The following is a 13,479-nucleotide window of genomic DNA, read 5'->3' on the forward strand; positions in this document are numbered from 1 at the left end:
TTCCAGCCAAAGACAAGGCTTCTGAGATGGCAATTCAAGGCTGTCTGCTCTGCACTCTCTTCGCACAGTTTTTCTTGTGGTTCTGATCTGCCTCAGCTCCTCTGGTGTAGTCAGAGACTACTGCAGCCTTGCTCTTGAGAGGAGAGGAGAGCTGGAGTTCATTGTAAAACAAACCTACTTAAGGCTTTGGCTCCTAAATTCACCAGTGCAGATGCAGAGAAGCAGTAAGTTACACTACCCTGATCCAACAGAATGCCTTTGCAGAGCAAGGGCTCAGCTTGAAAGTGGCAGTCCCTTCAGTGTGTCTCTTAGGTACAGCTTCAATCCCCGTTGTGGCCACTGATATGTTGGAGTAATTGTGTCGAGATGGACACGACTGGCATCATCACCAGCCCTTTATTAAAAACTTTTCATGCCTTCTCTCAGGCAGCTCCACACAGCTCTGACTCTCCCTCTGCAAGTTTCCTTGTTCCTTGTGCATGACTGGCTAACCCCAAGCTGTCCCTTACGCAGCCACCTTGCCCTGTCTGTCCCCCACACAGAATCTTCTAACCCTGTCTGTCCCTTGCACGACTGCACCTCCCTTCCTCCTCACAGCACAGCCAGCAGGCTCCATCCCAAGCTGCACCAGCTCTGGATCTCAAGCTCCAACTCCAACTGTACCCTGTGGCCAGCTAGCCCACTCTTCTATAACACCCAAACTCATTGGGCAGGCAAGGCTGTGTCCACTTCTCAGCAATCAGTACAACTGTAATTGATTGGGAAAGATTGCCTTCTGCACTATCCTTATAAACTATTCTTCTACAATATGTGAATGATTTAACAGAGATAGCTTGGTCTGTGCTTTCCCTGGGATCTCCAGCTCACCCCTCTCTCCTCAGCATATTGCTGGGCAGCTTCAGCAGCATCAGAGGGAGAAATGCTGCAGAGCTCATTGGCTTTCTGCTACAGCCAAAAGGGCCTCAATGTGCCCCTTCCTTCTGCTTTTTTCTAACAAACTGACAAACAGCTTCCTCCCTGCCTTTGCCCAGACAGGGTCTTCACAGCTCTTGGTGTTGGCCATGAGCAGAAAGAGAGGGAGAACGCATGAACACCGGACATGGCCCTTGCTGTGCACACCAGAGCTGTTCATGGACAGGTTTTCCCTTTGGGGCTCTGCACTGTGCCTCACTCTTAGGTGCTAAAATCAGATAAAAGTCTTCCAAGAATAAAAAATTACATATTCAAAATGACACTGAAATTTTCCTTTCAGCATTGCAAACAGGGTGACTCCCACTGAGCTGCTGGAAACAGTCTGCTATTTATATGTAGAAAATGCAAAGAATTTAAAATCTGCAAGGGTGGGAGAATGCAGAGCAGATCTCATCTGCTTCATGAGTACTAAGTGCTGCCACAGGCAGGTCAAGGAGAAGAACAGAAAGTCTTTCTGAGCACTGACAGACTCAGTGGGACATTCAGTGAGAGCTGTTGGCCTGGTAACAACCTAACTCAAATTTCCATCACCAGTTCTTATCTATAAAATATCAGGTTTGGACTTGTTTATGTATTAACTATATATGTGGATACATAAAGCCTAGATAAGTATACAAGCTCTTTAGTTAAGATAATAATTCCTCAGCAGTACGGTTTTAATCAGAATGATTTTAAAGTTACTTTATCTGGGCATAGAAGAATTTACACTGTCTATTCAGTCTTCATCTGTTCTAAAATTCACAGCTGTCCACACTTTGAAGTAATGGACAAACATTTACTGCTAGATCCTATCCACTACCATCAATAAAATACACACATCCAACATAGGAAATGAGCTGGATTAATGGGACGTGACCTGAGTAGACTGTCAAAAGATTCTTGCCTAATATGAACTATAGTTCAATAGTGCAGAAAGCAAAACTCTGGTACCAGTTTTAGGACGGTATTTCAGCAGGAAGAGATGCTACAATTTGCTTCCTTACCAATAATAGGGTAAATCTAATACATCTTTCAATAAACAGAGCTGTGTATGCAGGTTTTAGAACAAAATTATATTATGATAGTTCCATATTGAATCTCTGATCCAAAAGTTGACTGACTGTATCATTGAATTAAAACAAGGGTGTTGCTGTAACATACCCAGAAAGCTGTCAGGTGTCAAAAATACAGCCCTTGACTTTACATTAGAATCACAAAATCAGAGAATCCACCAACCTGTTGTAGCACTATTCACCAACTCTCTGTGGACCCAGCCACACAGCCCATTTTTAACCCAGCAAAGTCACCTGTCCAAGTCCTGGACTGCCAGCTCCTTCAGGAGAATGCTGTGGGAAGCAGTGTCAAAGGCTGACTACATCCACAGTCTTTCTCATCCACCTAGGCAGGCTACCTGCTCATCAAAGTATCACACTGCCTAAGCAAGACCTACGTTTCCTAAATCCATGCTGGATGGCCTTGATCCTTTGGTTGTCCTCTATGAGATTGAACTCAATCTGATCCATAACCTTCTCTGGCACCGAGGCCGGGCTGACAGGCCTCTGCTTCCCGGGATTCTCCTTCCAACACTTCTTATAGGTGGGCATCACATTGGGCAGTCTCCAGCTGGGATTTTTCTGGTTAACCAGAACTGATGACAAATGACAGAGAGTGGCTTGACAAGCTCTTCCACCAGTTTCCTCAGAACCTCAAGTGAATCCCATCTGCCCCACTGACTTGTGAGTGTTTACATGGTACAGCAAGTCACTAAATGCTTCCTCCTGGATTGCATGGTGTCTATTTTGCTCCCTGGCCACCAGCTCAGGGGGCTGATTGCCCCGATGATAACTGGTCTGCTTGTTAAAGACTGAGGGAAAGAAGGCAATAAGTACCTCAGCCTTTTCTTCATCCTTGGTGACAATTTTGCTCCTCATGTCCAATAAATGATAGAGCTTTTCCTCATTCTGCCTCTTGTTCATGTACTTATAAAACCACTTTTTAGCATCTTTCACAGCAGTGGCCATATTGAGTTCTAGTTGAGCTTTTGCCCTATAATTTTTCCTGCATGACCTAATGACATCCTTGTGCTCTTCCTGAGTTGACTGCTTCTTCTTCAAGTCTCTCTTTTGTCTTGGGTTCAGGCCAGTCTTCTTCCCCACCAACTCTTCTTTCAGCACATGCAGATGGCCTGCTTCTGCATCTTTTAAGAATTCCTTCTTAAAGTATAAGCTTGCTGGACCCCTTAGTTATTAAGGACTGATTCCCAAGGGCCTCTCTGAATCAGTGTCCTGAACAGGCCAAAGTCTGCCCTCTGTAAGTTCAAGGTAGAGGTTTTCTTGATCCCTCTCCTTACTTCACCAAGAATCAGAAACTATCATTTTGTGGTTTTGTGACTGAAGGCTGTCTTGAGCACAGCATCTCCCACCAGCCCTTTGTAAACAGGGTATCACCCCTTGTAGCCTTACTTACCACTTGTGTCAGAAGTTCTTTTCTGCACACTCAGGACTGCCTCCTCTCCTCTGCTGCAGTTTCCAGGAGACGTCTGGCAAGTTAAAGCCTCCCACAGGGACATGGGCCAGCAATCATGAAACATCAGCCAGGCACTTATCTAATAGTTCATCTGCTGCCCCGTCTTGCCTGGGTGGTCTGTGACAGACTCCCACCAGGACTTCTGCCTTGCTGGCCTTCCCCCATGATTCTCACCCACAGGCACTCACCCTTATCATCATTATCCTTGGCTCAGCACAGAACAAACACTCCCTAATGTACCAAACCACCCTGCTGTCTCTGCTTCCTCTCCCATCTCTTCTGAAGAGCTAGAGTCCTTTACCCCTTTCAGCCAGTGAACCCCATCTGTCTCCAACAAGCCTGCTGCCATATGAACCAGCCCATTACTGAAAAAGTCAAAATGCCACCAATAGTAGGAATCTTTAAGCCACATGATCAGGTGGGCTCTCATGCTACTCCTACAACCAACTGGCAGTGACAAAGGCCACTGTCATAGCAAACTTTAGAAAAGCATCCAAAATATCTCTGGCAATACTGACTGGCTTTATTCACTGCAAATTTGATTGACCAATATTTATCAGCCACCAATAAAGCTGTCTCAATTTGCATATAATCCATATCAAATTCCAGGCTGGCAGAAAAAAAGACAACACTTAATTTGCAAGGAAAGTAGCAGTTTGAAGCATTAAACGAAAAAAAACCATTATGGTGAGCCACCCAGGAGAGGCGTGTGTTCAATAATCATGATGGCTGTTCCTAAGGCACAAACAGAATTGTCAACACAAGTTGATACCAGTTCAAATTTAACTATAGGATAGATGAACTAAAATTATTGTTTTAAACAGTTTATAGGCATTCCTATATGTAAGTGCCACTCAGAAAATATTAGCTGGAAGAGCTTTTAAGAATCGCAAAATCTGTTATCCAGATTATGGAAAAACAGGTGCTTTTATATCCATTAGTTTTAGTACAGTTTTTAGCAACATCATTTTGAAATGTCTTTATTTTAAATTATAGCCAAACCTCAGAAATCTGACTTCCATCAGTTGGATGAAAATGTGGCAGTATTTTTCATTTCTCAGGATATATTAAACAATAGGATTTACACTGCTGACATCAAATGTTCTTACAAGCTACAAGATACCATACCTCAGATACTCTGGGATGTTACCAAATGACTTTTCTCGGTGGAGCAGCAGGAAGTCAGGCTGCTGTCTCCATGGAAGATGTTGCTGGCAGCTCCTGCTTGACTGCCACCAGCTCCTGAAGTGCTTTCCTCCATCACTCCCTGAGAGCTGCAGTTGTCACCTTTCTTGGAAAGGCACAGGACCTTTGATATGCTTGACCTATATAAGTGGTCGAGTGTTAATTGATCTGGCTGGGGAACAAGTGGAGCAGGTTGAGTAGATTTTGGGTGTGTGCATTTGCAAAGGGAGGATGCGGACATGGGTCTGGCTGGCTGATCCCCTGTGGTGTTCTGGGATGGAGTTGTGTGCTCAGGTAAGCTGCAAAGCAAGGCAGAAATCTACCACAACTTACCACCTCGTATGGATTGCCACGTGTCAGTGCTGCCACAGTTTTTATTTCAGGTTTTCAATGTGCAGAATAAGGTTTTCAAGAAAGTCCTGCCTCTACTGACAGGGACAAACTCTGACGAGAGGTCAAGACCAACCAACTTCTTGGACCAGCAACAGAAACCAATAGCTTTGAGAGAGTGGCTTTAAGTGCAAACACTGATCTTGCATTTCAGGGTCCCTGAATATCTGCAGGTTTTTTGGAAAGCAAGTCCCAAGCTTTCCTGCTGTTCCCCATTCTGTGTACTGATCTGTTTGATCAAATCTATCTTACTTTTATTTTGCTTAAGAGTAAACCATGCACAATACAAAACACTGATGCAAATTATAGGCAAAATAAATATTTTATTGGTTTAATATACACTTTTTTAAGGAAATCAGCCCTTGTGTGTCTTCCTAACACAATTTAAAATTTTATAAACTTTTTCATATAATATTGTAATATTTGAAACTATTTTTGATTAAAGACCTTGACATAGTGTAAAGAGTTTTAGTAGATGGAAAAGGCAAAGGAGTAGAGTTCAAGCACAGCCAAAAGGGATATTATATATCCACTAAATGTCTATTTGACCACATAAAAACTCCAATGTCTTCCAATTTTCTCCATTGGAACAATCGGATATTCACCAGGCTGACTGAAAATACACTCTGTGAGGGATGGAGAAGGAAAAGACATTTTTTCCATTTTCCCCATGATATAAGCAAGGTCATTCATGCATTCCAAGTTGCAAATCCTAATTGCTTTCAGAAGATAGTATTTTTATTGCATTTTGGTTAATATGAAGCAGAACTTCTTTTGGTATGACTGAGCAGTCAACACCAAAAAAACACACCCCAGTGCTTAAATAAGGCACTTTCCTATAAAGGGATGAGCAGACAGTAAGGAAGCAAATAAAATTAGTTAAAAGTCATCTTCTACACAAAGATAAGGCTTTCAGTGTCAGAACTTTAAGTAGTTTTAAGAGTAACCTCATGTCATTCTACCACTCTGCTAATAGTAACCGCCCCAAGAATTAACAGCAATTTGTATAACAGGATTCTTTCCTTCTTTTGAAGTGGCTCTAAGTAACAGCAGTGGAAACCATTATTGGTTATTTCAAGCTCTTAAAGTGGATCAGTTATTGCACAATAAATACCTCATAGAGGTCAGTGTTTTGGGAGGGGTTGTTGTGGAGTTTTTTCTATTTTTTTTTAAAAAAAGCTAGGCTGAATGTGTATGTGTTATTTATAAATTGGTTATGTCTGGAAATCTTCAAGTTTCATGATGCATCATTAGACAAAGAAATTAGCTACATAAAAATTTACAACAGGGACATACAAATAAATACAAAACCTTTCAGAGTGACACAATTTCGCTGATGCTTTAAGGAAAGTAATGTTAAAGTGTCTAAGTCCTTACAGATGAACTCAAGGCAAGGTCCACATCGGAGAACTAAGTGCCAAACACAGTAGCCCATCTCAGCAGCTTTAACACTTCCTGAAGCAAAACCAACTCGACACTTTCACCAGTGGGTGCTGCCCAGAGCAGAATCCCACAGCACTTCCGACTTACATCCAACCTTAGAAGAAAAAAAGAAAGACGAAGATCTAAATTAGATTTTTGGAAGTCTGTTTGTTAAGTATGCATTTTGATACTATTCATATCTAAGGCAGGCAAACCACAGAAATCCTTTACATGAGGCATTCACATAAAAAGGCATCACAGAGCATGCTGAAACTAAAAATCAAGGACCACTCTATGAAAGCTGACAGCAGAATGGGCTAAACTACAAACCAGTTGATTTTCCAAATCTATCCAGGATTATCAGTATTCTCTGTATTTAATGAACTTCAATTTTGATCACTTATGTTTCAAGGGAGAAATGCAAACAAAGCAAGGTTTAAGTTAGCAATGATATTTAACACAATTAAACTAAAAATAAAATCTGGGTCTTGCAGATCCCCAAAGATTACCTGTAGTACCAGTTTCATGGCTGTGTGTCTTGTTTTGCAGTTGCAGATCTGCTTTGGGGTGATACAGCTGCTAACAATCCACTTACTATTTCTCTTCTTATTTCACCAACAATAGATTCCTTGATCTAAAAGAGATTAGCCAAAGTTTTAAGTTCAGTAATTTATATAACCTATAACTAAATGATATTGCATGTATGCTTGACACTACCAACATGCATCACCAAAAAGTCACCTTTCAAAATTGTGAATGGAAAAACATTAGAAGAATGGAAAAATAACCAAGTAATTTTGAAATTCTCGTAAATTGTATAAATGAAAACTAAACTAGTTCTATATTTCCAGATGGTAAATATATTTGTTTGACACTTAGGATATCTGGTTTGATGTTAACAAATAAATACATTTCAACTATGGAAAGGTCTGAAAAAACCCCCAACATTTCAGGATACATACATCAAAAACATCCCAAATCCACTACTTTTCAACAAGTTCTTATTCTCTTGAAAAAGGAAGGCAGGACTGATCTCCTTCACAAATGGATTACATAGCAGAACAGATCCAAGTCCTTGAACGTGAGTTGCTGTTTTCAAATAATTAAAAAGGGGACAAATCCTAATTGCATACTTTCAGCAGGAAAGACACAATTTCAACAGTTTCTCACATCATCAATGGGCCACTGGGGTTTAATCAATGTCAGTGAAGGCTATTTTTCACAGGATTGTGACAAAGCATTTACCCATTAAGTTTTATAAAACATACCTAGGACTTTCTAACAGCAGGCATTTGAGTGTGGCTGAGGCTATAGCAAAAAGAAGAGCAGAGCACTGATGGCTACAGTACAGAAAACAAAGGAGAAAATGAGGCAAAACAGCTCTACAAGGGTATATTATGCCGGAAAGGAGCAGGGCATGACAAAGAAAAGTAATATGGGCTTCTTCCAAGTACAAGAAATCTTTGGCACCAACTTATTTTTTGGGATGGTACTCAGGAGGGACAAGTCAGATGCAGTTCCAAGGACAGAGGAGGATAGCAACAGTGAGAGGGTGCAGGGGAGCTAGAGCCAGAGCCTGGCCCAGGGTCACACACAGAAGCACTCAGCATCCCAGTTAAGCAATACATTTTTCTTTTTCTCCCCTCCTCCTGGTGCGTCAAAAGGATTAAGCAAACACGTCAGAAGGGTGGCAGCAGCATTAGCGGCAGGTTATTTATCCCTTGTCCTCTTTGGCAGGCAATTCAACCCCTAAACCATTAGTGGCAAAGTTCCTCGTTTCATTACTACTTTGAATCAAGCAGAAATTCAGAGACTGTAACATTATTGGGAAACAGGTTTCCAGTTGGGTAGTTTGCTGATTCCCAGACAACGGAAAAGTTACTCTGTAATGGGGCCTGTTTCACCAACACCTGAAAGCCCAAAGGATGTCTGTGCTGATGCTCAGTGATGTACAAAGCTTTAGTATCACCGTCAGCATAGTAAGGGCTTTGGGATTTAGAATGTAGGCACAGGAAAACCTGCACACAGCACCCCAACTGTCTAGTAGGCATAAGAGCCCCAGTGCTCTCCACTTTTCTTTTTCAGTATCTCATGGGGTGGGTCTGTGAGTATGCTAAGAAACAGTCACTCTGTACCCTCCTCTCAACAGATAGACAAAAATAAACCTCAGTTTCCAAAAAAAAAAAAGCTCAGAAAAGTTTCCCAAATTAGCAAGTAAATGATCTAGTACGACAGACAGTCTCATAACAAAGTAGAGACTGAAGCAAAGCAGCTCCTGTTCTATTCTCAGCTCTTCCAACAGCTTCTAGCTTGACCTTGATTATTTGAGCCCTCTGCTTCTCACCTTCCTGTCTGGATGACAACAAGGCCACCCTCCACTGCCTCATTTCACAGCCTCTGCTTCCTGCCTCTCCAGACCCAGCAAGGTCACTCCTGCGTGGTGAGTGAGCACTGACTCCTGCAGTGACTCAGTACCATGCGCGTGTCGTGACCAATGGCCAATATTTGCCTTTTTCATTATAAATTATTTAGGGCAAGGTGCACCTTCTATTTGCTCTGCAGAGGGCACAGCCTGCTGCCAAGGTTTCCTCTGTACAAAAGACAGAAAAGCAGTCAATGAATGCTCCATCAATTATTTTTAGCAAGTGAATGAGAAACTGATCATTTGAAAAATGAGAGAACTACTCATCAATGCTACATTTACTACGTTGATACAACACCAATACTCAATATTGCATTGAAAACACAGTATCACACTCATTTTTACAACAGTAAACCAATGACCTTTCTTCCTAGAAAAGAATTACCATTACTGCAATATTATGTTACTGCTAAATAAAGAACTGATTGAGAGTAAAGTGTGCCACTGTGGCAAATCTGGAGATTGGTGTTCTTCACCTCCTAATGCAAAATGGGAACGAGGCTTTTCAAAGTGCTTATACTTCTGATCTTGAAGTGTATTTCCCATAATTAAAAGAACTGTTTCCTTCTCTGTATTCTTTCCATGCCACTTCTTCATGGGAGCAGCTAGTGAGATTTTATGCTCAAGACAGTAAGATGAGGAGCCCAACACCTGCACATGTGAACAACCTACAGACATTTTGAGGGATGTTAAGCTAACATGGATTTGAATGAAAATGGAAAAGCGATGATTCTCTGCCAGACAATCTCTGTCCTATTAAGATTCACTATAGCCTCTTAAAACACATGTTGACAGGAAAATCATACATTTCCTTAAAGTATAAATTCATTAAATGACATTATAATGAATTGTTAGCAAAATCAAAACTTCTATTGCTCTTAAGCAGAAAGATCTCTAAACTAGCACGTCTTTAAAATGGAGAAGAGCAAAGTGAGAGGGCCTGGTGGCCCTCCCAGTGACACTAACTTACACAAGTCAAGCAGTAAGCACTTCATGTGATAATCCTGTGGAGGCCAGGCTGTATTTCATCAAGAGAGCTACTGTTTGCTATTTTAACCCGTCATGTTGCTGAATGCTTTTCCGTGGGAGTTAGTCCATTAACGCCAAAAGTTAACACCGTGGGTTTTTTTCATGGAACAAATACTTTCAGGTCAAAGTTCACATGCATCACAGCCCACCCAGGCATATCACACCCACTGCCTGGCTTCTCCCTCCCCAGCACAAGGGCACATAGCTACAGAGAATGGGAGGAATAAACAAGGGTTTAATATTTGTGAGTGTATGCATCAAGAATGCATCCTACCAGATTTTTTTGTTTTTGACAATGAGACTGGAGTTCCTTTGCTTACAACAGGGCTATTTAGACAAGGCATTATTCAATTTATGAACCGTTTTAACTCTTATGAAATAATAAAGGTTTTCCTGATATGTGTTTAATAGCATGTTCTGGCTCTGCAAAATCTACCAGGTGCTTTGAGCCAATGTATCTCCACTCTGACCTGCAAAACTCCTCATGCTGAGAATCTTGAGTTGATTCAGAACCAATTGATTCTGCCAAAGAAGTTAAACTGAGGGACAATCTCTCTGTGTGCTCAAATATTCACAAAGTGAGTCAAGCTCAGTTGTTTGCTGACTACTCATCTTTGAATAGTAGCCTCTCAGTTCAGTGTGGATTCTTTTAGCATTACAATGTCCTCAGTGCCACACAACCCAAATAATCTCTGTGCAAAGAGTACATATCTTTATTTGCTATCAACTAATGAAGCTAAAGAGGAACTTTCACAGAGGCTAACCTCAGAAAAAATATTGACTGAAATAATTCTGTCCTTTGACTCCAGCTCACTTTTTTTTTCCTCTGTTGCATTTGCAGTACTTTTGAATTATAGTTCTCCTTCCTATCTCAGTTTCTCCTTTAGCAGCTGTCCACCATGACACCATTACCCTGACACATGGATTTTTACAGACAGCCTGGATACAAAGACCACATCCTGGAGTCACTGCAGAAAAAGAAGCACAGTGCAAGATGTGCTAAATATCTAATGTGCAAGTGTTCTGACGAGTGGCCTACATCTCATCTGTTTCAAAGACAAAGCTAAGGTAAATCTGGTTCCAGTTATCCACAGCCTCAGCACAAGCAGACCTGGAAGGTCCCATGGCGTTGCAGCCTGGCCTGTTGGACATTTCTAAGCATGACATCTTACCTAATATTCATGGCCTATGGCAGAGCCATACAAAAGCTTCAAGGGCCAAGCCACAGGCTAAGGGTCCAATGACCCTCATCTAAAGGCTATGTGGTCTCTCTCTTGTGAAGAGGGAATAAAATCCACAAGTTCTTGATTTCCATTTCTGTATTCAGAGCAAAGTTTGCTCCACTTTTTCACAGTCACAAGTAGTTTCTTTGGCTTCCTTTCCCCATTAATATTACTTGCTAGAGAGCTTTTCTGTCATGCCACTAACAAAACACATCGCTTTAGTCATGTTTCTTAACCTGGCCACAGGAAAAATAACCAAGTACTCCTCACTTTTCATTGACTGCCAATAAAACTAGTCCAATAGGATTGGTCCAAGATCACTCTTAAAACTCTGAAATAACTTCCCATCTGCCTTCAACTTGTTTCACTCACATTCCTATAGTCCTTAGTGGTTGGGGTAGAGGAACAGGGAAAGTATACTTAACATTTACTACAACATTGTTTCAGAAACATTATTTCACCACTCAAATGAACTCCAGTTTGGCATTTTAGTAAGTAAACATGACAGATATTTTCACTTGGGAATCTGAAATACTGCTGCTTAACCAAGTAGTAGAGACAGCAAGTTCTTTCCCAGCCGTACTTAGCTATTAATTTACATGCTAACCACTATCACTGAAAAAACATCCACTGCTTTGCACATAGACACAGCTGTGGCTCCAACACCTAGTGACATGTTCTGAGCTCTCAGGCACAGCACAGGAACAGTATGAGGCCTTGGCTGGAGAGGGAAGAGAAAATCTCCATGGACAGCACTTACAGCCAGCCTTGTCTTTAGGTTTCAGAAAACCCAGTTCAAACATCCCAGATCTCAGCCCCTCCTTCCTCACCTCCCGTATGACTTGTTGCAGCTCCTCCTGCTCCACTGCTTTCTGGATTTCATCAACTGAAGGCATGAGAGGGACTTTTTCAAGTTTGTGCTCCACCTCTGGCTTGGAGTCTGCAAACTCCTCAGAGCTTTCCACCGGCTGTCCAGTGCCTGCTCTCACCGGGGGAGTTGGTGTTAAGGCAACAGAGGCTCGGTACAACTTCTTACTTTGACCCTTGGCTTTTCTACCTGTGTGACCAGAGCACACTGAAGAGGAATCTGAGTTTCCATGGGAGAATACCGACTCTGCACCCTCTGCTGGGAGTGTTTCCAGTCCAAGCTCTCCCAGTCCTAAGCCCAGTTCAGACTTCAGAAATGACTGCTCTCGAATAAGCTCAGAGACCTAAGGATTCAGAAAAGAAACAGTCCCAAATAAGCATACAAAAAAGTCACATACAGACATAACTATGTTTTCTTGCTATTTATTTAATCACTTACTCATTCCCTCCATGTTACAAATATACAGCTATAAAATAAATATATCCTTTGCCTTTATGACTGCAACAAAGAGGATCATGAAAAGGAATGTGCCTTTTAAAAGCCAACATAAATAAGAATTGTGGCTCTTCCCCAAGCCACTGACTTTTGCAATATGGATACATCTTGCCAGAGCCATTGACAGAGACACACGTAAGGGCTTGATTTTTGTTTGTTTGCTCTTTCCTTTCTGCAGTTTTTGAACTACTTATTTTCAGTAGTAGAAAATGCCCAGAAATATAAAAAATAATTTTCCCTAAAAATTCATTAGGTAGTACCACCAACTGTATCAACTAAATGAAAAAGCATCTCACTTCTACATATTTTTTCTTAAAAGCTAATAAGACTCTACAGGCACTTACACCTATACTTAAATCTGCTTAAGGAAAATTGCAGCTGTTTTCAACAAAGCTAGTTAAGGGAGTAAAGTAATTCTAAAATTATGTGTCAAATTAACCTCCTGCAACCTATTTTAAAGTAAAGCCTTCCTGGTTCTTTTCATCAGCAAAACACAGAGTACACAACCATTACTTACTGGTTCAATGACGTTCAGTGGAGAAGGACATGACAGATTATCAGCACTTCTGCTTCCATACATACCCTGGAAAATTAAGTTAATGCACTTAGGACTTTTTTAGAAAAAGAAGCTAGTATGTAAACATGCTGCATCTCAGATAACTTTCTGTAAAACCAGAAAGCTGGAAACAGGAAGCGGAGCTGGTTGGAGAAAGTTTATTTCAGTCATTTTTAAAGCTGGCCCTCTTCTATAAAAGGATTTACAAATAAAAAAATATTTATATGGTTCAAAGAACGCAAGCTTGGCTTGGGATCACAGTAAAACCATATTTTCCTGTTCTTGGGTTTCAATTTTTTCCCCCATGACAAAATACTGAAGTGGAAGACGTGGCCTGTGCCTGCACTGCTTCTACACAAGAGGATTGGCTAAGAAAGAGAAATGAAACCCAGGAAGAGAACATATGATACAT

At 41.3% G+C, this 13,479-nt stretch overlaps 1 protein-coding gene across 1 annotated transcript in view; it reads right to left on the minus strand.

Annotated features, from left to right (window-relative positions):
- Positions 1-5,355: 5,355 nt before the first annotated feature.
- The window catches only part of ITPRID2 (ITPR interacting domain containing 2), a 39,231-nt gene continuing 31,107 nt past the window's right edge, over positions 5,356-13,479 (minus strand). Inside the window, exons 15-18 of the mRNA XM_033064697.2 lie at positions 13,029-13,094; positions 11,979-12,359; positions 6,984-7,108; positions 5,356-6,589 (exon numbers count right to left, since the gene is read on the minus strand). Coding sequence (XP_032920588.1) covers positions 6,998-7,108; positions 11,979-12,359; positions 13,029-13,094 — 558 coding nt within the window. The 3' untranslated portion in view covers positions 5,356-6,589; positions 6,984-6,997. The remainder of the gene's footprint in view (positions 6,590-6,983; positions 7,109-11,978; positions 12,360-13,028; positions 13,095-13,479) is intronic.

The sequence above is a fragment of the Catharus ustulatus genome, chromosome 7 (genome assembly GCF_009819885.2).
Source record: "Catharus ustulatus isolate bCatUst1 chromosome 7, bCatUst1.pri.v2, whole genome shotgun sequence".
NCBI lineage: Eukaryota > Metazoa > Chordata > Aves > Passeriformes > Turdidae > Catharus > Catharus ustulatus.